We start from the raw sequence: 22,877 nt of genomic DNA on the forward strand, positions 1-22,877 counted from the left end.
CTTCTCCAATGCGAGTTGGTGGATACACGTGGCAGTTTCTCATTCGACACATGTAAAATTTCCTACCATGTTTTCCATCATGAACACGAGATTAATTATAAACAAAAATCACATAAAATCGAAAGTGCTTGCCTCGGGTTTGAATTTGGAATCATCAGTAAATTTTCACGTCTTGTAAACTCGGCGATCACGGTTCATTTCTAGTTGCTTAAATATAATTTAAAAAGGTTTTTTGTGTTACAATTCAAAGACTTGCTCGACACTGATTCCGTTCGGATAGATTTGTTTGGCTGCGTAACTTTATTTAATTAATTTTATTTTTGACAACCTATATTATTATGTCCAAGAAAAATATTGGAAAGTAGTTTCGAAATAATACTTATCCCCAGCGTGCCACTGGTTCGTGGACGTGCAGCCGTACTACGAGGACTGCCTGTACGACATGTGCGCGTGCGCGGGCGACGTGTCGCGCTGCCTGTGCCCCATCCTGGGGGACTACGCCTCCGCCTGCGCGCGCAGCGGCGCCATCGTGCACTGGCGGTACAGCGTCGCCGAGTGCGGTCAGTGGCATCGCCGATACGATTGAAAATTATATAAACCTAATTTGCTCATGGCTTGCCTTTTTATCAGCCACTAGTTGTCGTCCCCGGCTTTTTGAGGTTGGTCGACAAATATTAGGCATAAAAAAGTAGTCTATGTCCTTTCTTGATTCAAGCTTGCTCCATACCAATTTTCGGTTCAGTAATTTGACCGTGAAAGAGGAACAGACAGACAGTCATGAGTTACTTTGTCGTTAATAATATTGGTATAGATATAATGTTTAGATTATAATAGAAATTATTTTATTATTTTTTATATATATTATTAAACCTGTTTCATTTTTTTAAAACCTTTAATTCACCAGAGTTGCAATGCAGCGGTGGTCAGGAGTACACGGTGTGCGCGGACAGCTGCCTGCGCACGTGCGCGGACGTGGCGCTGTCGGCCAGCGGGACGTGCAAGCCCTCGTGCGTGGAGGGCTGCGCGTGCCCCGTGGGACAGGTGCGAACCGATACTGTAGAGAACACTATATACAGCCATTCCAGTGGAAGTAGGCAAAAAGATAAACAAACCTTAGATTACGTATTCCATGCAATTTGCTAATAACTCAGCTATGTTGTGAATTATTAAGAGTTTATGATTAATATATATTTATTTATAATACAACACTGCATTGCATTTAATCACTTATTTACACTTTAATTTTTCTTCCCAATTTCCAATAACATTTTCGCCGACGTTCAAAACGCCATTTTTGGTAAATCCATAGTGAATATCATAGATTGATCAAGCTCTCAGCCAATGATATCGCGTCAATTTGCTGTCAAATGTTGTTTATTTTGCTTTTTTCCTATTATGGTTGGAATAGAGTATAGATTTGTGTGTTATAATGTTTGATCATTAAATATCAAAAAAAGATTCTTATAAAAGGTACATTAGTGGAATATTTATATTGTGGAACTTTATTCAGAAATAGTACGAAACATTATTAAATTGAGCTTTTTTTTAGTTACGTATGTGTTTGTTTTAGTTTTAGTTTATTCTAAAGAAATACTTCTCGTTACTGCACATATTTTAAAATATCGGATGTAGGTTTATGAAGACGCCAGGGCGACATTGTACGCACAATATACTGATTGAAATCTATAGTCATTTCGTCTTATTTAGGTATTAGACAACAACAACGTGTGCGTGCCCGTGGCTCTCTGTCCGTGTTTCCACAAGGGAATGGAATTCAAACCCGGTTATAAAGAAGTGCGTGCTGGCAAACGGGAACGTGATTTATGGTAATTGATACTTAAATATTACTAACTTTTTCTATGATATAGGTAGGCGGGCGAGCAAATGGGCCACCTGATGGTAAGTGGTTAATGGTAGAGTAAATATTAACCATTCGCCAATGCACCACCAAAATTGGGAGCCAAGATGTCATGTTCCTTGTGTCTGAAGTTACACTGGATCACTCAGCTTTCATAACCGTAACACAACAATAACAAGTATACCGCCTACCCATGTTATAAAAAATATTATTAACCATTTCATTTTAAATAAAAATGATATAAAAGTCGATGTGCCTGCAAATAATCCTACTAGAAGTATACAAGTAAAGACTTATCGTAGTACTTGCGTGGGCGCCCGCTGGGACTGCGCGCCGGCCAGCGAGGACCAGATACAGAACTACCCGCCGGCCGAGGACCTGCGCAGCGCCTGCAGCGCTGCCAACCACATGGAGTTTACCACCTGCGAGACCAAGGAGCCGCTCACCTGCAAGGTCGGTGCTCATGTTTTTAGTTTCCAAAATTTCCTAATTCTTTGGTGCATTTTTTTGTTTTTTGGTGTATATACCATAAAAATTATTCGTGTGAACAGGCTGCAATGTAATAGGTGTTCTTATTTAGGAATGAAAGAGAATTATTATTTATATATACAGTTGTTAGTAAATCTCATCCAAATCATCCATTGGAAACGTTATGTTTTTCGCACGTTACCAAGTTCCATTGAATTAATTTAATAATAATTAGAGACCATTGGAATCTATTTATTCAAATGGTAATAAACCTTTTATGCTACGTCCACGCCCTTACCAAGAGTGTGGTCGCTGATATCGGGTCTTCCGCTAGTTAATACATAATCTCTAATCTCGAGATTATGAAGCGCACACTTTCGTTCGTTTCGGTGGTAGTGGCTGCTGTATTCCACTTACCATATGTATAACAGGTGTCGTACCGTTTTTATCCCTGTGATATGTATCCGTGTGGGTATCATGTACTAAAAAAGTATTACTTTCCTTTCGACCAGTCAGCCATTTTTTTAAATAAATTAAAATATGGCGTTTACTACACGAGTTTAAAATCAAGACTAATGCAGATCAAGCGCGTGGATGAACCATTATAGGTTTTTATTATGTAACGTGTAAAATGAGAACGCCACTCCTTCACTATGATGCTAAAAAACACAAGCTAAACTTTGGTTAAAGTTTTTTAATACTTCTCTATAATTAAATGTTCATAATATATACGTGTGCAGTCGAACATAGGGATAAATAATGACGTTGTAATAATGCGTATTTTTTTTTTTTAAGTAACAAATATAATATTTTAATCCCCAATAGAATATGCACCTACCACAAACTGTAACGTCGCAAGAGTGCCGTCCAGGCTGTCAGTGCAAGAAGGGCTATGTACTGGAAGCATCGACCAAAAAATGCGTGGTACCATCTGACTGTCCCTGCCACCATGGTGGTCAGAGTTACCCAGATGGTCACACGATGCAAGAAGAATGCAATACATGGTCAGTATAATTTTAAACTGTTTCCTTTTAGATAAATTGTTGTTATTGTATGCAAAATTTTGTTTTATATCATATTTTGAAATAAGCTATAATTGTTAGAAAAATAAAATATTATCTGGAGGCGCCGGGTATCGATCCCGGTACCTCTCGCATGCTAAGCGAGCGCTCTACCATCTGAGCTACGCCCCCTATTATATATTGGTTGTAATAAGAAGTTCCGTTGACAGTAATCCTAAATCTTTTAATTTTTTTTTTTTGCAAAAATTTAAAAAGGATAATTCTGGAGGCGCCGGGTATCGATCCCGGTACCTCTCGCATGCTAAGCGAGCGCTCTACCATCTGAGCTACGCCCCCGTTAGTGGTTAACTTGAAAAACACTACATAGTTGTATCTACTTGTTAAACTTTAAAAAAAAATGCGGTATAAAAAAATATCATTTTGGAGGCGCCGGGTATCGATCCCGGTACCTCTCGCATGCTAAGCGAGCGCTCTACCATCTGAGCTACGCCCCCGTTATATATTGGTTGTAATAAGAAGTTCCGTTGACAGTAATACTAAATCTTTTATTTTTTTTTGCAATAATTTATAAAAAGGATAATTCTGGAGGCGCCGGGTATCGATCCCGGTACCTCTCGCATGCTAAGCGAGCGCTCTACCATCTGAGCTACGCCCCCGTTGTTTCTTAACACGAACTAACAAGTATGCTACTTGATTGAAAGTCAAATTACAATGCGTGGTGCGTTGTCGCTGCGTACGTGAATGTTATGCCTTTCACTTATCTGTATCAAGAACAAAATTATTTGAGCTACTTATCAAAGAATAATTGCACAAGACAACATATGGCGTCGAAAAGGTTTTATTTAATAATTAATACTAGTTGTAGTCCATGGCTTCGCTCGCATTTTAAGAGTTGTTCACCAGGTATAAGGTATAAAAAGTATCCTATATATACCTTGTTTCGTATCAAATTCGGCTCAGTTTCAACAGCCAAACAGGCAGAGTTATTAGTTATTTGCAAAACGATTTGCTAACAGATACTTGGGTACCATCAAAATCTAGCCACACTTAACGTTAATATTAGCGCAGGTCGCATCGTCGATCAATAGAAACAGTTTTTTTATATACATGACGAAAACAATGATGTTGATATCAAGTCGGCGCGTATATACAAGTATGTATATATTTTATGTGCGCCCACGCTCTTTTACTAAGTAGTCCGATTTTGATGATTTTTTTTTCATTGGATAAGTTATCCTTCAAATTAGGTACCATCTATATTTGAAAAAGTAATCCACCCTTAAAGAGAGTTGGTTCTTCACCCAAAGGTTTTTACATGATCATCTATTCGACCACGAATAAATCTGGACTAAGTAATCAGATTTATCTAATTCTAGTATTACTGAATAAAGTTTAATAGCTAACCTCCGAAACTAATGTAAGTAACTGCTTTTGTGTCGGAACCAAACATCACTTGGTGTTAGGACTTTGTGCAAGCCCGTCTGGGTAGGTACCATCCACCCATCATAAATCCTATATCCTATATCACGAAGCAGCAATCCTTAGTATTGTTGTGTTCCGATCTTAAGGTTGAGTAAGCCAGTGTAGCTACAGACACAAGGGATATCTTAGTTTCCAAGTTTGGTGGCACACTGGCGTTCTAAGGGATTGCTGATACTTCTTACAGGGCCAATGTCACTTGGTGGTGGTGACCACTTACTATCATGTGGCCCATTTGCAAGGCTGTCTATGATTTTTTTTTATTAAAAAAAATCCGGCTATCATGTCAGAATGAGATTACTTCAAGAACTGAACCCTTAGTTCAAGAATTGGTTTTGTTCATCATTGCATCCTTTCGTTAACAAAGCCACAAAATATACAGCGTTTATTCTCCGACAGCTTAAAGTCTTTATCCTTTGAGACTTAGACCTGCTGACGCTGAATTTTGGCACAGTAAATACTGAAAATACACCTAATATATGATTTTGCTTTAAGCAGGGTAATGTTTCCTACAAAGTTTAATTAGAATAATCATTTTCATGTTCTCTTTAAGATTTGACATTGAAAGATACTTTGGATGTTATTCAGGCAGGCTTACAGTCTGTAAGATATGGCCTGAAGCCTGAATACGCCTGAAGCATGTCTAAGCCACCTGGACTCTTATTAATGTTATTGACATGGTTCTTATTTAGAAAATATAATAAATTGATAAAATTGGTTAGATCCCTAAGAGTAGTAACAGGTTATTAATATGTGACATATCGTTTTGTATTTATTATAAAAGGAAGGATTTATATCGATCAATAGTACTGTAATGTAGATTTACATATTTAACATCCACTGGAGAGCTGGCGAACTGCTGCTGTCTTAAGCACAACAAAGTTTAGGTGCAAGCAGTGTTCTAGCGATATAAAAAAAAACTTTTAAAGAAAACTTCTGGACTTCCATGTTCCAAGACTTGACTATCATCGGTCTGGTGGTGGTCTCATGGCAATTTTTATGGATTAAGATAAGAGAAGAAGGCCGTTTATTGTATCTATAACAATGAAGCTCTATCTATGTCAAAATTATTCAAAAAATAAATCATTTGGAGGCGCCGGGTATCGATCCCGGTACCTCTCGCATGCTAAGCGAGCGCTCTACCATCTGAGCTACGCCCCCGTTAGTGGTTAACTTGAAAAACACTACATAGTAGTATCTACTTGTTAAACTTTAAAAAAAATTGCGGTATAAAAAAATATCATTTTGGAGGCGCCGGGTATCGATCCCGGTACCTCTCGCATGCTAAGCGAGCGCTCTACCATCTGAGCTACGCCCCCGTTGATGTAATTGTTAAATAAATCCAACTACTTCAAAATATTACGAAATTATTTTAATAAAATATTCTTAAGGATATATGCGTAACTAGGTCACCTTTCACAAAATAATTGTATTAAGGCAGTATTCTACAAAGTTATATCTTCGCTTCCAAATAGCCTAGCTCGTCAGGATTTGAACAAAATATTCATCTACCTTACTTTCTCAACAAAATTATTTTTATTTGTTTTTTCTTTTATTATTTATGAATTGAATTGCGGCTTATCTTACTCAGCGATGAGGGTAAGTTGCATGCGTTCGATGAAATTCTGACACATATATATACCAATAAACGTTAAAGAGCCTTGTGAAATAGGCACGAAATCTTCGTATCAATCAATTCAATCTTCTGTAACATAGGTGCCTACTTATGGATATATGTGCCACTTAGTGGTAAGTGATCACATTGACGCTGAAGGGGCTGCCTACTTTGAAAACTAAGATGTTATTTCCCTAGTGCCTGTAGTTACGCTCAGTCAACCTTCAAAAACACAGCAATACTAAGTAATACTGTTTGGCGTTACTATAATTATGTTGTTATTGATACATGAGATATTTACATGGAGGACTTAAATAAAGTTTATACATCAAAATCAATCAAATCATGACCGTTAAATAGTAATTCCGAAGTTGAGGGTTTAAGGGGGTTGTGATATATTTTTATAAAGATTTTTGCAATTTTATAACAAAAATAAGTGTTGGATTGAACATTTAAAGTCTTCATTGCATTCAAAGTACATAAAAGCAAATTTAAATACACATTATTTTTTTAGACTTATGTCGTACAACGACTGTTTTCTTGCTATAAGGTTTTATTTACAGACAAATAATAAAGGAAAACATAGCTAAGGAACCGGGACAGTGCAATTGGTATAGTAATATGCAGTACTTAAAATTAAATACTTCCCGTAAATATATATAACACATACATGACAAATCTTTATTAGGCAATAAACACAAAATAAGCATCTATACCCAATAAAAAATATATATAAATATACACACAAACATGTATAATTAAATATCATGTCACATAAACATTGTTACAAAAATATAAAAAAATGCTATGAGTGCAATGACGAAGAATAACTTTCTTTTAATAATTGTTAATAATAAAAAAAAAATAATGTTTATCTTCCATATTTAATATGTTTTTTATTGTGGTAGGTTAGTGATGTATGTTATAAGACCCTTTGTTTTCTGTCTCTTAAACATTATTTATCTTATTAAAACCATCGATCGTGGGTTTGCATTCGGACAAGCTGCATAATTATTCAAGCTGCATGATATTTCAGAACTTGTCTAAATTGTATAAACGAATTCGTACTAAAGTCATTCTTTTTTTATCAGTGAATGTAAGAGCGGAAAATGGTCGTGCACTGAACGTAAGTGCGCGGGAGTTTGCGGCGCGTGGGGTGACTCACACGTGACAACATTCGATGGACAGAATTACGACTTCGAAGGCGTCTGCACTTATCTCCTCGCTAAAGGCACTGCGGATGGGAAAGATGGCTTCAGTGTTGAAATACAAGTAAGTGATGATGATGATGATATGTAACCAACGTCGGTCGTGACGGCTTCTCCCATCAGAGGCTAGAAGGCACAGAAGTATGTCAACAGGTGCACTTTCCATTTCCTAACTGTCATAAGCCGATTGGAAGGCAGTACGACATGAACGAAGATAGTTAAGCCGCAGGACCAATGTCTTTACCTACTTCCAGATACACGGGAATTTCATTACTGACAACACCCAAGACTGGTTATGAGATTTTCTTGACAACAAAAAAATCATTTCTTTTGACTGACCTAGAGTTTAAATCCAAAACCTCGGTGACTGTCATTAGTTAGCATCTCGCTTGACGGCAGTGATCAGGAGTGTTACTAAAGTGAGATCCTGGTGGCAAGTGCGAGATTAATTACTTTAACTAGATTTTTATGGATAAAGATTTTGATTTTGCTTTGATATAATTGCCCAATTTTTTATTTCATATTTAACAATCATATTATACCACATCTTAGCATAGCTTTGGGTGGAACATTGCCTTAAATATTAATTTAAAGGTCTAAATAATATGTCATTATTTTCGACATAATAATAGTTGAGGGTATTTTGAACTTTTTAGATTATTGTATATAAAAAAGTGAAGATTATATTTGATTTAAAAATATTATCATTTGGAGGCGCCGGGTATCGATCCCGGTACCTCTCGCATGCTAAGCGAGCGCTCTACCATCTGAGCTACGCCCCCGTTATGTATTTGCTGTAAAAAATAATTCCGTTTACAGTAGTCCTAAGTCATTTAAATATTTCTTGAAGATTGTAAAAATAATAAATCTGGAGGCGCCGGGTATCGATCCCGGTACCTCTCGCATGCTAAGCGAGCGCTCTACCATCTGAGCTACGCCCCCTATATCTCTGTTGACCAAAAAACAAGTACTGTATCGCTTTAAAATTATAAAACAAAAATGCAGCTAGCATTGACATTCCGTACGTGAGAATATGGCATTATCGACATACATACTTTGAAATTATTTTTAAACTAAAGGCACAGCAGGTATATTAATGACGACCTCCGTGGTCGAGTAGTGTGTACACCGGTTTTCATGGGTACGCCACTCCGAGGTTCCGGGTTCGATTCCCGGCCGAGTCGATGTAGAAAAACTTCATTAGTTTTCTATGTTGTCTTGGGTCTGGGTGTTTGTGGTACCGTCGTTACTTCTGATGTCCATAACACAAGTGCTTTAGCTACTTACATTGGGATCAGAGTAATGTATGTGATGTTGTCCAATATTTATTATTATTATTTATTAATGGTGGCAAGCCTACATGCAAACCCGTCAAATGGCCTTAGTGGAAGATCTGGGTAAGACAGGGCCATCTGTTAATAAGTAGCCACACTAACGCCCATAGGAATTGGCGCTGTAAGAAGTATTAACATTTCCTTACATCGTCAAATCAAATTAATTTTTTTCAAGTAAACTTCACAATGATGCGTTTTTGAATAATCAATGTTTAAACACTACCACCGTTTCGGAAAGCAGCCTCCAGCGAGAAGAAACGGCAAGAAAGTCACATAGTTGCTCTTTTCAAATAAACAGATTTACAATGCTGTTTTTCACAATAATTAGTGTCCTATGATGGAAACCCGAGCCTACATCCAGGCGTTTTTTTTTTTCTAAAAAGTACTCTTTTAATTAATTTTTTTTTTTCTAAAAAGTATTCTTAATAAACTTTTAAATTTTGTAAATGGTAAATTGATTATATGTCCCGGTATCTTATTATATATGCGTATACAATTGCCCAAAAATCAATGCGTTGCCAAACTTGGGAACACATAATATAAAATGGCTCACCCACCCTTTAAACCAAAATACAACATTACAAAGTATTGCTGTTTGGCAGTAGAATATATGTTGAAGAAGTACCACCATGCTCCTTCAATACGGGCTTAGGTTACTTTTATTTTCTAATGTAAGATTAATATTTTATTCTATAGAATGAGCCATGCGGTACCACCGGCGCGACTTGCTCCAAGTCTGTGACGCTTCGTGTTGGTCGTGGAGGTGCTGATGAGGAAATCGTCTCCCTGACCAAGAGCGCTCCTCTTCCTGACACAACTCACTTGAAACGGTATCGCTATGAAAGAATTAAATTAAAAAAATATTTATATAGTAACATTGTTTATAACAAATAAAACAATTACAGTAAAATACATTTAAAATATACATTTCCATTAAACTTAGGATAATATTTATTATTACAAGTAATATGTACCTATATGATATTGAAATAAAATCTTTTTGATACATAAATTTGTATATTCCTTCAAACCAGGATAAAGCTCCGTTTGGCGGGCACGTACGTATTCCTGGACGTGCAGTCGTTGGCCATCAGTTTGCAATGGGACCGTGGGCTACGGGTGTATGTCAAAGTTGACTCCATGTGGCAGAACCGGGTTTGTACTATTTGTAAATCACTCAAGGCTTCTTCTCAAATAGTTTATTTACTCGTTTTATGTGCAACAGAAATTTAAACGCGTTAAAAATATAATTTCAAACACAGTTGTTACTTTAGTAAGTCCATGAATATTCCGCTGCTCTGCAAAGATCCAAAAGACCTGTTTCAGAGATGTGCTTGGGTCAATAGCACCATACTTCTTCAGTGTATGTTGATAAACTTTGGGTCAAAATTTATTACAACACATGCAAGTTTGTTTTCCTTAACGGTGAGGCCAAGTTCGATCACATGTCGAAAATCTCAGTGTTGCACTTACCCAGAACCATATGGGATTTCTGGTGAGGTTCAAATTTTCAATCCAATTTGCAATTTTAGCAAAAAATATATATACATATATATATATATTCAGCTGTAATTATACACATTTGATGTTCCGTGTTATTATGCCCTTTATTAGTGGCGAGATGCAGGATATTTAAAGAGATTTTATTTGGTCAAAACATGTTTATGTTCTCAAAGATCAATGAATAATTCAAACATATATCTATTGACTAATACTATAATATGTATAGGGTATATATAAATTAAAAATATTAATTTTAATTGGGTACAATAACATGAGGTACCATTTTCAGATTAAAGGACTTTGTGGCAATTACAACTCAGATATGCGAGATGACTTCCAAACCCCTTCAGGCGGTGGCTTTGCCGAAACTTCACCACTAATTTTCGCTGACTCCTGGAAACTGAAATCTACATGTCCTAAGCCATTGGAAGTCACGGTGAGTACAGAATATTTTATTAAACAAATTATTGATTAATTCTATATTTCACCGTTATTGTATAAAATGTCACATAAATTTGATATAAATTGAAAGACATTGCAATCGTCTAGGACCACTGCAAGGAGCGTCCGCACCGCAAGGAGTGGGCGTCCACCGTGTGCGGAGCGATGAAGCGCTACCCATTCTCGCTGTGCCACGCGGAGGTGGCGGCGGACGGGTTCGTGTCGCGCTGCGAGGCGGACGCGTGCGCGTGCGACGCGGGCGACGACTGCGCGTGCGCCTGCGCCGCGCTCGCCGCCTACGCGCACGCGTGCTCCGCGCGCGGGGTCGCCTTCAAGTGGCGGACGCAGGACCTCTGCCGTGAGTCGCGAGCCCTTAATCTAAAACCTTGCTAAATTTTGCTCGACTATTCTATTAAAGTCGAATCATTATGGTTTTCTTATATTATCACAACTAATGAGAATCGAAAAAGGAATAAGAAGTCGTTAATTATTGTTATGTCAGCTTACTTAAGAAAAAAAAAAGCTTACTTAAAAAAAATTGTCAAAACCATGTATATTGAAAATACCTTTTCCTATTTCATTCTAACCAAGCCCTTAGACGATTTTCCATTCCATTTTTTTTTCATTAATAGGGTTTTGTGCAAGCCCGTCTGAGTAGGTACCACTCACTCATCAGACATTCTACCGCCAAATAACAATACTCTGTGTTGTTGTGTTCCGGTTAGAAGGGAGAGTGAGCCAGTGTAATCACGGGCACAATGGACATAACATTTTAGTTCCCAAGGTTGGTGGCGCATAGGCGATGTAAGGAATGGTTAATATTTCTCACAGCGCCTTTGTCTATGGGCGGTGGTGACTTACCATCAGGTGGCCCATAAGCTCGTCCGCCAATCAATGCCATAAAAAAAAATGAAATATAGAATGAAGTAGATATAATTGTACAACCTTAACGTGCTGCCAGCCTATTGAGCCCTGTTTACAAACTACCTAACAGTTAACGTGTTTATGATATTATATACTTATCTGCGTGTAAAAAGTTTATATACATCATAGTAGGAGAATATATGGAGTTAACTCTTAGAGCACTCTGTAAATTTGCTTTATTTTTCACTGACGTGTCGGATATTATACAGGTATGTGAGAAATAAAACTGCCCTTAGAATATTATCTTATATTATAATATTAATTGTAATATTCTAGAATATAAATGACGATACATTCAGATATAAACAGACATATATTATACATATTTTATAGCCCGAGATATAAAACGACTAAAACAAATTAACATTTTTTAATGATAAAATAAATTTAATAATACTAAAAAATATATTTAATAGAATGTCTAAATGCTATTTTGAATATTCATTACTAAAAGATAATTCTAAATTTAACTATTTATTTATAAAATAATAATAAAAATAAAAATTCTATAAAATAACATTATTAGAATCAAGTTAAAGCGGTTATTAATGATTCCATTATTATAAGCTTTAATCTAAATATACAGAGTAAAACGCTATGAATTTATTATTACGATTCGAAAACGAAATATTATATTTTCCATGATTTTCTTCATAATACAGCAATGCAGTGTGACGGCGAGTGTTCCAACTACAATGAGTGCGTGTCGCCGTGTCCGCCAGAAACGTGCGATAACACACTCGACTACGCACAAATTAAAACTGTTTGCGAAAAGGACTCTTGCGTTGAAGGTATGTTCTTGTTAAAATATCTAGATTCGTTTATTATAAAAATACATGTATCTATACTATAATTGGTATTGATGTGATTCTATTTGAAGGGTGGGTGAGTGTAACATTGCTTTTGCAAATGAATAAGGAATGTTTCTTACGGTGACAATGTAGTCGTGAACGGTTACCGTCGTATGTCGTTCGCCTAACTATTTAATAAAAAAAGAAAAAATATAAATAACTCACAAATATTAAACTAAAACCATGGAAAGGTAATTACATAATCGCCATCGTTATACTACAAATACTTACTAAAATTAATAAAATATTATACTTACTTGATTTATTTCAGTTAGATTAATGTTTATTTAGATTAAGTTTGAGAGCAGGAAAAAAAACAAATTTATTTAAGTATTTTCTTGTACACCTTCGTAATTAAAAATCAAAATGTGGGTAATATATGTAAAATACAATCAAATAAAAAATAAAGATTGGAGGCGCCGGGTATCGATCCCGGTACCTCTCGCATGCTAAGCGAGCGCTCTACCATCTGAGCTACGCCCCCTATATCGTACAGAAGCAAAAAAAGCATAGTAAACGACAATTTCAATATAACGAGGTCATTTAGTTAAAATACTTTCATATTTAATATTTACTAAAATCTTGTATGTTGATTAATTTGTTTTATGTATATAATACATCAACGGCTGCAATTTTACCTTATAGTATAAATATTGATAAAGTAAAAAAGTACAAAATGGTTATATTTGACAAAATATATATATATATATATCATGACAGGTCTGTAGTGATAAATTGTAGATCGGTTATATAAAACGTTAAATGACATAATACATACATCGACTTTTATATGTATTATTACTCCCGTTAAATGCATCTGTATTTTCTACTAAAACCATCAGCAACATCAATTAAACCACCAATAATTGAATGAACCACCCTTTGCGGTATATCATGGAGAAATCATTTTAACCGTTAGACATGTGAGAATTCTTACAAAGTATCAAATAAATTTTAGTAATAAATACCAAATATATGAAGATTTTAAATTTTGTACGTATATTTTTTTCTCTTACAGGCTGCAAACCCAACAAAACTTGTGCAGAGGGTACGATCTACTCTAACTCCTCACTACAGGAATGCATACCAAGAGCCAAGTGTAAGCCAGTATGCATAACGCTGGACGACGGTCGCGAAGTGTTGGAGGGTGAGATACTGGAGCAGGATGCTTGTCACACCTGCCGCTGCTCCAGAAAGGAGAGGATTTGTACTGGACAACCCTGTGCTACTGATGCGGTTAGTATATCTCCACCCACTAAAACATTAATCTAAATTAAATTGGTCATATTCCGTTTTTGGTAAGAAATGTATGCTATGGAGCATAAGGTGTTTTAAGATATGATCGACTGTGTTTAGGTAATGGAGGGATCAACTGGACCACCAGAGACGACTCCACACGACCAACCCCTACAATGTAAAACCGGATGGACGGACTGGATTAACCGCGGCCCACCTGAACTCAGCTCCGGCGGAGAATCCGTCGATAACGAACCTTTGCCGAAAAGCAACGAGCTTGTGAGTTTATTCGGCCGTTTTAATATCAGAGAATCGATAACGTATTTAAAATATAATATAATAATATAAATTATAAACTTATATCATTAGATTATGTCAACAATGGACACAGTCGAGTAATGTGATTAATTCTATTTATTTTTTGTTTTATTTTTGGGCTTGAAATACCAATAATTTTGTACATGACTGTTAATAACAACAAGCTACGAGGCATTATATTTATTTTCTGTGTTTCTGTATCTTTAATGCAAGATTACCGGGACCGACATATGTTCGTTATAACACTAAGAGTCGTCAAATATACATATAATAATCCCAAAAAAAATTGGATTTTCTTAGACAATTGGATCTCCGATGTGCAAACCCGAAATGATGACTGAGATTGAATGCCGTACGGTCGGTGACCACAAGACGCCCAAGGAGACGGGACTCAACGTTGAATGCAGTTTGGAGAAGGGTCTCATTTGCTTAGAAGCTGAGAAAACTTGTCCTGACTTCGAGATCAGAGTCCATTGCAAGTGTGAAGAAGGTAAATTAACAAGATACACCCTGTTACTTCCATTTTTATGGGATCACTTATGGGATCAGCAAATCTTTAATCAATCATTGCTAATCAAAGTGGTAAAATTAGCTCAAACCATTATTATATATTTAAAATAACGATTATATCAAAAACATTTTCACATGGTATTTTATAATTTTTGTTATATTAAACATTTACAACGAGTAGTTAAACTGATCATTACAAACTGTATATGTAGCTATAAAGATGAGACCTAAATATTTTATGAGATGGAAGAATGTTACTTAAATACGACATATTCTCACGAAGTTATTTCATAAACGTATCCACAGAACCGTTCCAATGCCTGAACGCGAGTCACCCCAATTACCCACACCCCACCGACTGTAGCAAGTTCTACGAGTGCACCCCCGACATGACCAACCCAAGCAAACAGCATAGTGTGCTCAAGAGCTGTGGAGAGGGACTCTTATACAACCCTGTAGTGATGGTGTGTGACTGGCCAGCCTCCGTGATAGCTGTTAGGCCTGAGTGTGGGGACCTGACCACCACTACGACTACCATTGGCGTCAGTGAGACGGGTAAATATACATATGCTTACAAGTTAGACTGTTAATATAAAGACGGACAAACACTTTTTCATTACTGCTAAATACAATTTGTAGGCCATAATAAATTTATATTATACTAATATAAATAAATAAATATTGGACAACATCGCATACATTACTCTGATCCCAATATAAGTAGCTAAAGCACTTGTGTTATGAAAATCACAAGTAACAACGGTACCACAAACTCCCAGACCCAAGACAACTTAGAAAACTAATGAACTTTTTCTACATCGACTCGGCCGGGAATCAAACCTGGGTCCTCGGAGTGACGTAGCCATGAAAACCGGTGTACACACTACTCGACCACGGAGGTCGTCGAATAAACTGTTATAATGTACTGTTATATTGTCTGTTGTTTTAGAAGGAACTTCTCCGCCGACTACTTCTAGTTCAACAACTACAGGTTTGGCATTTTTTATACATATTTAAATAAACGTTAATTGTAAGATTTAGAAGTTTTTTAATAATATTGTCTTTAATTAATAATTTCCCATATATGTTTTTTGTTGTGTCTATATATATACAATATATGTGTACAAACAATCTATCAATTATATAATAATTCGTATCTCAACCACTAGTTTCGTCCACGTATTATTGTCTGATGAATAAATGCCCTTTGTTTTGGTAATTAGTCTGATCAATTCATTACAGAATCGACGACTCGTCCGTGCCCGCCCGGGCAAGTGTTCAAAGACTGTGCGTTCCCTTGCGACAAACTGTGTGACCATTTCAAGAATGACTTGATGAGTCAGGATAAGTGCTTAATTGGAGAAGTACGTGATATAAATTAAATTAACTTATTCTATATTTTTGTTCATGTCAAATTATGACGTCTAAATTTCTATTGAATCAATTTCATATATTATTTTTCACTATTTTTTTTAATGTTTGAAGCAGAATGTTTTTCGTCAAAAAATATTGTATGGTCAAGGCTTTTATTAATTCAATGTTGTCTTCAATTTCCCCGTGGCATTTTGCAGGGCTATTTGGAATATTTTGTGGACATTGAGACATGTTTACAGTGCCAAGTTGTATTTCCAAGAATTCTTTCATTTTTTTTAATATTCAATGCGCGTTGGCCCTCGTACCTATTATATTATAGATCGTTTATTTTAATAGTGTCGCCTGTTTGTAGAAATGCGTGTCTAGTTGCGTGGACGAAGCGGTCGCGAACATCAAATGCGACTTTGGGTCCATGTGGCGTGACCGGAAGACTTGCGTGCCTCTGAAAGACTGCACGTGTGATGACAGCGGACAGATCATTAAGGTACGACATTAAATGTTTTTCTGTGCAATCTGTGTTTATGTGTATAGTGCAATCTGTGTATTACGGTTTAGACTTTTTATTTTAACATTTTTATAGGATCGAAATTATCCCACATATTTTTTGCGATATTTTTTTTATAAATTAGTCAAAAGAAAATCTTTAAATAGTACCAATATAAAATCGACTTATATATATAATCTAACAAAATCGACTTTGTTTCAATTTAAATAGATAAAGTTTTGTTTTTTCTTCCTTGTTATTCATTTTTTTTTGTTTCTTTTCAACCAGCCCGGCGGTGTGGTCAACGAAGGTTGTCAAAAATGCCAGTGCTTAGACAACGTAATGCACTGCGACACAACAGAATGCGTCTCTATAGAAACCCCCATTAAGGGCTCCACACACTCTCCAATTATGTTACCAGAGCCGCTTCGCACCCCTCGCCCTACCACGAGTACCACCACAACAACATCCACAACCACCACATCTACAACCACCACCACCACCACGACTCCCATCCCTACTACAATTACAACCATCCGTACCACAAATGCAACAACATTCATTCCAACAACAGTACCTATTATTGAAACTACCATTCTAGTGAAGAATACAGAAACGCCCCCACCAGAATGCAACCCTGATAAGTAAGAATTGTTTAACTTTAACATATCTTCATTTTTTATCATAAATCATCCTAGTCTTAATTAGAGTCTTAAAATAATCGATATTATCAAAGTTTATTATAGTTTCTAAATGCGAATAAACCAATGTCATATACAGTCTTTTGTATTTGGGAGTGATTACTTATTAGTAATAAAAATACAAACTTCAACTCTAAGTAGAGTATAATAGCTTAATCATAAAATAATAACATTTATTTTAATTAAAAACGTCATAGTATCAGCTTCTCTAAAAAAAATTACGTCCACCCATTCGTTGCATCAAACCAAAAAACTTCAAAAGAAGATTTTGAGGATCTCATTATAATATTCAATTTCACTATTTATCAGCTACAAGAACTTACTATGGGAAGGTGATCGGTTGCCGACGATCGCCTTCACGTCCAGCTCTGACGCCAGCCCGATGTTTAAGCCAGAGTACGCAGTATTTGATGGACACCCTACTAGTTCCTCTGGTACGAATTACAAAACGCATAAAGATTACTAGACAAAAAATTTATTTGATTTAAATTTACTAAATTGCAATCAAGCCCTTTAAAGGGTTTTTTGCACGACATGCATCCTGAATTAAGACTTCTGTGTTTCCTAAAATATTTATTAAGTTGTGCTGTAAGTTTGGTGATGTGGTCTTCGTACGTTTACGAATAATTTCAGTAAGTTATGTAGACCTTTATTCTACTCATACAAATCAAATAAATAATATATATATTAAAAGTCAATGAGATTCGTAAACCCATGTAATAAATAATATTTTATGTACGAATCAACCAAAACTGAGTCTCTATATTTACAGCTGGTAGCTGGAACCCAGACCTGTCAGACTCAAACCCCTACATTCAAGTGGAACTGCCTCAGAAAGAGCCAATTTATGGCGTGATGATGCAGGGCAGTCCACTGTTTAACCAATACGTCACCAGCTATGATATTATGTATGGGGATGATGGTTCCGTCTTCTCCACTGTCGATGGTCCCGATAGAAAACCTAAGGTGGGTAGATTATTAAGGAATTTTAAATATATTCTTAAAGTATTTTTTTTAATAATAGAAAACAGCATTTTAGCGTTATAGTAGACTCGATACAATAATTAGACATATGTGTTTCTAGATATTCCGTGGACCGATAGACAATAAAACGCCAATGAAACAAATGATCGAGCCGCCTATCGAAGCTAAGTTTGTACGGATCCGACCCATCACATGGCATGAAGAGGTCGCAGTGCGCTTGGAGCTGATTGGTTGTCAAGAGTTCACAACGACGCCAGAAGAGGCTACAAGCCCTGAAATAACTGACACTCCTTCCACGTCTACTACGACTCCTGTCCCTACAACTGTTACTGCGCCTACTACCCCGGCTTCAACGCCAGGCACTATACCAACTACTGTTACAACTCCTACTACATCTACTACCCTTGCGTCAACAACAGGCCTCACTATACCTACAACTGTAATTATTCATCTATTACTTGAGATAGATTGTTAATTTCTTAAATCATCGAATAAACATTTAAATTTATTATATAAATTTATATACTGAGAAACGTCTCAAACTATTTTAGTAGTATTATTTTTACCAAATATATTTTGATGATATGAGTACATATTTTGATAACCGATGTACAATGTTCGTAGGCGGAACCATTTTTAAACTGCACGGAGCCTCTGGGCTTCGGAGCTGAACTCCCAATAAACATGGTGGAAGTGAGCTCAAACTTCGACGCTATACCAAAACTGAAGCTGGACTCGGAGCGCGGCTGGAAACCTCTTTACAGCTCCCCCGGGGAATGGATAATGGTAAGAGCGACACGACTTTTGTATTTTATTCATATTTATTTCATATATTTTGTTATTTGATATTCTCGTCAAGGTTTTCATGAATAATCTACATAACATAACATAATCAGCCAGTAAATTTCCCACTGCTGGGCTAAGGCCTCCTCTCCCGTTGAGGAGAAGGTATGGAGCATATTCCACCACGCTGCTCCAATGCGGGTTGGTGGAATACACATGTGGCAGAATTTCGTTGAAATTAGACACATGCAGGTTTCGTCACGATGTTTTCCTTCACCGCCGAGCACGAGATGAATTATAAACACAAATTAAGCACATGAAAATTCAGTGGTGCCTGCCTGGGTTTGAACCCGAAATCATCGGTCAAGATGCACGCGTTCTAACCACTGGGCCATCTCGGCTCATGAATAATCTATATCTCGCAATATAACAAACCAACTGTAATAACAATGACAGTTCCATCGTAATGTTATTTGACTTCATACGTTTTCCACCAGTTCAACTTTACATCACCTCGGAACTTAACCGGTATCAAGACAAAGGGAGGTCCCTCCGGTTGGGTCACCGCCTACAACGTCATGTACACCTCCAACCTGTCAACGTTCAACCCGCTACTGAACGAGAAGGGCGAGAACAAGCTGGTGATCGCCAACTTCGACTCGGACAGCGTCGTGTTGAACGAGTTCCGGCCGCCGATTCGCGCGCAGTACCTTAAGGTGTTGCCCGTGAAATGGCAAAATAATATAGAGATCAAAGTGGAACCGATCGGCTGCTTTGAACCATATCGTATGTATTTCACATATTTTTTTCATTCAATAAATATGAGATCATTAAATAATACTCATTTTTATACCTAAGGCCAACTAGAAAATTGGTAAACGATTAAAAATCTATAGACACTGAAAGATATATCCCCCCCCCCAGCGCCGGCGGAGGAGGCGCACGAGGAGCGCGTGCCGACGGCGTGCGCGCTGTGCGCGGGCGTGCCGGCCGCCGCGTGCGCGTGCGCCGCGCCGCTGCACTACGACGGCGAGAACTGCGTGCCGCGCGACCAGTGCCCGTGCCTCGTCGGGTTCATCACGTGAGTGTCTCTCGATATTCAGATATACTGTGCGTCCGTGATGCATTGGCAATGATTGTGCAAGGCTGTCAAAAGTAGCTCGTCCGATGTTTGTGCACAAATATTTGATTTTATTTTAAATTCGATCTTTATCTCGAAATGTTTTTCATAAATTGCAACCTTGTACCGTTTCATATTTTTGTTTTCGGTAAGAATAATCAAGCAAACCAGACAATATGTGTTAGTGCAATTACCGACTGTTCTGTAAAAGTATAAATATTACAAAAGTTAAAAAGGAGACCTGTATACATCTCCTATTTAATTTTTATTTTGGAGGAGTGAGCGGAATAAAGTAGTAAGATCAAATGCAAATCTTTATTTGTTAAATATTTCAGTATAGCATATTCGTTAGGATAACTCATTAACTAGATAGACCGGAATCATAAGGGGCACTGACCTTTAAAATATTGTATAAACTGACAAAATTAAAATAATTTTAGTAATAATGACTAAACTATGTCTGATTGAATTCTCCTTTACTTATACTTTATAAATTTATTGATTACTTAATTTACTATTGATAGTAAAAAAAGTATTTTATTTCTAATTTTATACATCAGATACCCAGTGGGCTCCACGTACCGCGGCGACGATTGTGACGAGTGTGTTTGTAAGCTGGGTGGAATAGCTGACTGTAAGCCCGCCAAGCAGTGTATTTGTGAACCGGTAACTACAAAACATGATATCTTTAATAAAAAATAACTCTGCATATACAAGGCAAGCACTTCTGAAGTGTTACCTTACAAAAATATACAACACTTAAATTCTTTAGGTAAAAAATTGAATAAGTAGATGGCAAATTTTACTTTAGTTTATAAAACATATTATGATTGCAATTGGTCCTGGATTGGTGATTTGTATATATTTTTTATTTACAATATTTTTTAAATTAAAATTTGATGTCTAGGACCTTGTACCGACACTGACATCAAGTTGCGAATGCCTCTGTGAGCCATGTACCAACGGTACCAAGATCTGCCCTACCAGCAAGCTTTGCTTGCCCCTGGATAAATGGTGTGACGGCCTCCAAGATTGTCCGGATGACGAGCTGGCCTGCACCACCTTAGCACCCGTCACTGAAACCGTGATAACTACCGTCGTGCCCACAGTGGCTGCTACTATTCCTGTTACTACCACCTTTGCGCCAACCACTACCACTGAAAAACGTGAGGGATTCTAGATATATATATATATTTTAATTTATTGTATAACCACCAACCCGATTTAATTATAATAAAACTATTGTTATTATTGACATAAAATTCAGAAGTTTTGTAAATTTTACCAAATTTCTACGCAAGTAACATATTATTTAATTTTTTTCCTGTTTATTCCTAATTTACTAAATCTATATATCTATATTTTTCCAGCGATTGAATGCCCCAAAGTAGAATGTCCGCCTGGTTACATTGTCCGTCAAACTTCTGCGTCACACTCGAGCTACAAGTCCGCTTTAGACCTGCCACCTCCGAGGCCCAGGTATTCGTACCAGAGGTTCTACAAGGGTACTAAAGGAGGAAGAGGATACTCCAAGGGTGGATTCTCCAAGACTAGCTTCTCGAAGGGCGGATATTATAGTAAGTATTCATTATATTTGAATGGTTATATGTTTTTATATTAGTTATAGAAACTCGTTCTAAAATATTATAATAATCAGGTCCACCGTCTCGACCACAACGGAATCAAGCGTTCACCCTGGACAAGCCGGCACTCACCAATTCTCCCAATGAAAAGAAGGAGTGCGTGCAGTTCAAGTGCATCCCTCATCTGCCCCCTATCCCCCCTAAGGGCTCGACGCCCGCGCCACTCATATGCTCGACTCCCGCGTGCCCACCCACATACTCGTTGAGACTAGAAAGCGTGCCGGAAGGAGCCAACAAGTGTCCTCAGTGAGTTGATAAAGCCCTTCTTGTATTTATGTCCATATCTAAACAGTCGAATACATACACATCTTCGACAGAATTATACTAATAGGAGGCAACGCAGATACTAAGAACAGAAAGGAATACCTTCCGATTAGCTAAAGTGGTTGCTATGCATATTATATAACAATAAATAACACTAAAAACAGTGTAAAGTTACCTAATGCGTTACGAGATTATTGCTTGAAAAATTAATAATAATTTGTGTATATACATACATACTTTACTTATAGCATAGATGATACATTTTCGGGCTGTTGTTATAAATATAATTTGCTTCGTAGGTACATTTGTGTGCCGCCACCAGAACGGCCTGTTTTCTGCAACGTGACAGGACGCACTTTTAGTACTTTTGACGGCAGCGAGTATAAGTACGACATATGCAACCATATCCTCGCCAGAGAGAACCGCATCGGAGAGTGGACTATTCTACGTGAGTTTCCTTTTTGAACCTAAAAATTGTCTGATATCTAACCATAACCTCGCACCATAACCGTTTATAACGATAACGGCTATACCGATATTGTTACGGTGGGTGAATAGATAAACATTGCTGTTTTTTTCTTTCGCATATCGACGATAACCAAAAGAGACAACCATTGTTTAAATAAGTGCCATTAAAGACTTTTTTTATATAATTTTGCCTACATTGTACCCCGCTGTTTGGCGGTAGAATATTTGATTCGGCTGATTTGACTGAGCTGGGCTTCCACTAAGCATCACCCTAAGTAGGACCGTAAGT

The 22,877-nt window shown here is 37.0% G+C and overlaps 1 protein-coding gene and 9 non-coding genes across 10 annotated transcripts in view; 1 reads left to right on the top strand and 9 right to left on the bottom strand.

Moving 5' to 3' along the window:
* Positions 1-22,877, top strand: part of LOC113396258 (hemocytin) — a 48,567-nt gene that overhangs the window by 14,681 nt on the left and 11,009 nt on the right. Inside the window, exons 21-50 of the mRNA XM_064215646.1 lie at positions 390-560; positions 905-1,041; positions 1,708-1,826; positions 2,161-2,311; positions 3,152-3,330; positions 7,534-7,714; positions 9,681-9,814; positions 10,019-10,139; positions 10,777-10,923; positions 11,037-11,286; positions 12,515-12,643; positions 13,722-13,939; positions 14,060-14,218; positions 14,558-14,747; positions 15,074-15,322; positions 15,717-15,758; positions 16,010-16,131; positions 16,494-16,625; positions 16,914-17,269; positions 17,636-17,760; positions 18,099-18,292; positions 18,411-18,749; positions 18,935-19,096; positions 19,591-19,879; positions 20,018-20,174; positions 20,774-20,879; positions 21,121-21,379; positions 21,584-21,790; positions 21,871-22,102; positions 22,420-22,568. Coding sequence (XP_064071716.1) covers positions 390-560; positions 905-1,041; positions 1,708-1,826; positions 2,161-2,311; positions 3,152-3,330; positions 7,534-7,714; positions 9,681-9,814; positions 10,019-10,139; positions 10,777-10,923; positions 11,037-11,286; positions 12,515-12,643; positions 13,722-13,939; positions 14,060-14,218; positions 14,558-14,747; positions 15,074-15,322; positions 15,717-15,758; positions 16,010-16,131; positions 16,494-16,625; positions 16,914-17,269; positions 17,636-17,760; positions 18,099-18,292; positions 18,411-18,749; positions 18,935-19,096; positions 19,591-19,879; positions 20,018-20,174; positions 20,774-20,879; positions 21,121-21,379; positions 21,584-21,790; positions 21,871-22,102; positions 22,420-22,568 — 5,406 coding nt within the window. The remainder of the gene's footprint in view (positions 1-389; positions 561-904; positions 1,042-1,707; positions 1,827-2,160; positions 2,312-3,151; positions 3,331-7,533; positions 7,715-9,680; positions 9,815-10,018; positions 10,140-10,776; positions 10,924-11,036; positions 11,287-12,514; positions 12,644-13,721; positions 13,940-14,059; positions 14,219-14,557; positions 14,748-15,073; positions 15,323-15,716; positions 15,759-16,009; positions 16,132-16,493; positions 16,626-16,913; positions 17,270-17,635; positions 17,761-18,098; positions 18,293-18,410; positions 18,750-18,934; positions 19,097-19,590; positions 19,880-20,017; positions 20,175-20,773; positions 20,880-21,120; positions 21,380-21,583; positions 21,791-21,870; positions 22,103-22,419; positions 22,569-22,877) is intronic.
* On the bottom strand, positions 3,447-3,519 carry Trnaa-agc (transfer RNA alanine (anticodon AGC)). Its single transcript has one exon. It is a non-coding gene; the product is annotated as a tRNA-Ala (tRNA).
* On the bottom strand, positions 3,612-3,684 carry Trnaa-agc (transfer RNA alanine (anticodon AGC)). Its single transcript has one exon. It is a non-coding gene; the product is annotated as a tRNA-Ala (tRNA).
* Trnaa-agc (transfer RNA alanine (anticodon AGC)) lies at positions 3,770-3,842 on the bottom strand. Its single transcript has one exon. It is a non-coding gene; the product is annotated as a tRNA-Ala (tRNA).
* On the bottom strand, positions 3,932-4,004 carry Trnaa-agc (transfer RNA alanine (anticodon AGC)). Its single transcript has one exon. It is a non-coding gene; the product is annotated as a tRNA-Ala (tRNA).
* Positions 5,916-5,988, bottom strand: Trnaa-agc (transfer RNA alanine (anticodon AGC)). The gene has a single exon. It is a non-coding gene; the product is annotated as a tRNA-Ala (tRNA).
* On the bottom strand, positions 6,074-6,146 carry Trnaa-agc (transfer RNA alanine (anticodon AGC)). The gene has a single exon. It is a non-coding gene; the product is annotated as a tRNA-Ala (tRNA).
* Trnaa-agc (transfer RNA alanine (anticodon AGC)) lies at positions 8,360-8,432 on the bottom strand. Its single transcript has one exon. It is a non-coding gene; the product is annotated as a tRNA-Ala (tRNA).
* Positions 8,520-8,592, bottom strand: Trnaa-agc (transfer RNA alanine (anticodon AGC)). The gene has a single exon. It is a non-coding gene; the product is annotated as a tRNA-Ala (tRNA).
* Positions 13,115-13,187, bottom strand: Trnaa-agc (transfer RNA alanine (anticodon AGC)). The gene has a single exon. It is a non-coding gene; the product is annotated as a tRNA-Ala (tRNA).

The sequence above is a fragment of the Vanessa tameamea genome, chromosome 8, assembly GCF_037043105.1.
Source record: "Vanessa tameamea isolate UH-Manoa-2023 chromosome 8, ilVanTame1 primary haplotype, whole genome shotgun sequence".
NCBI lineage: Eukaryota > Metazoa > Arthropoda > Insecta > Lepidoptera > Nymphalidae > Vanessa > Vanessa tameamea.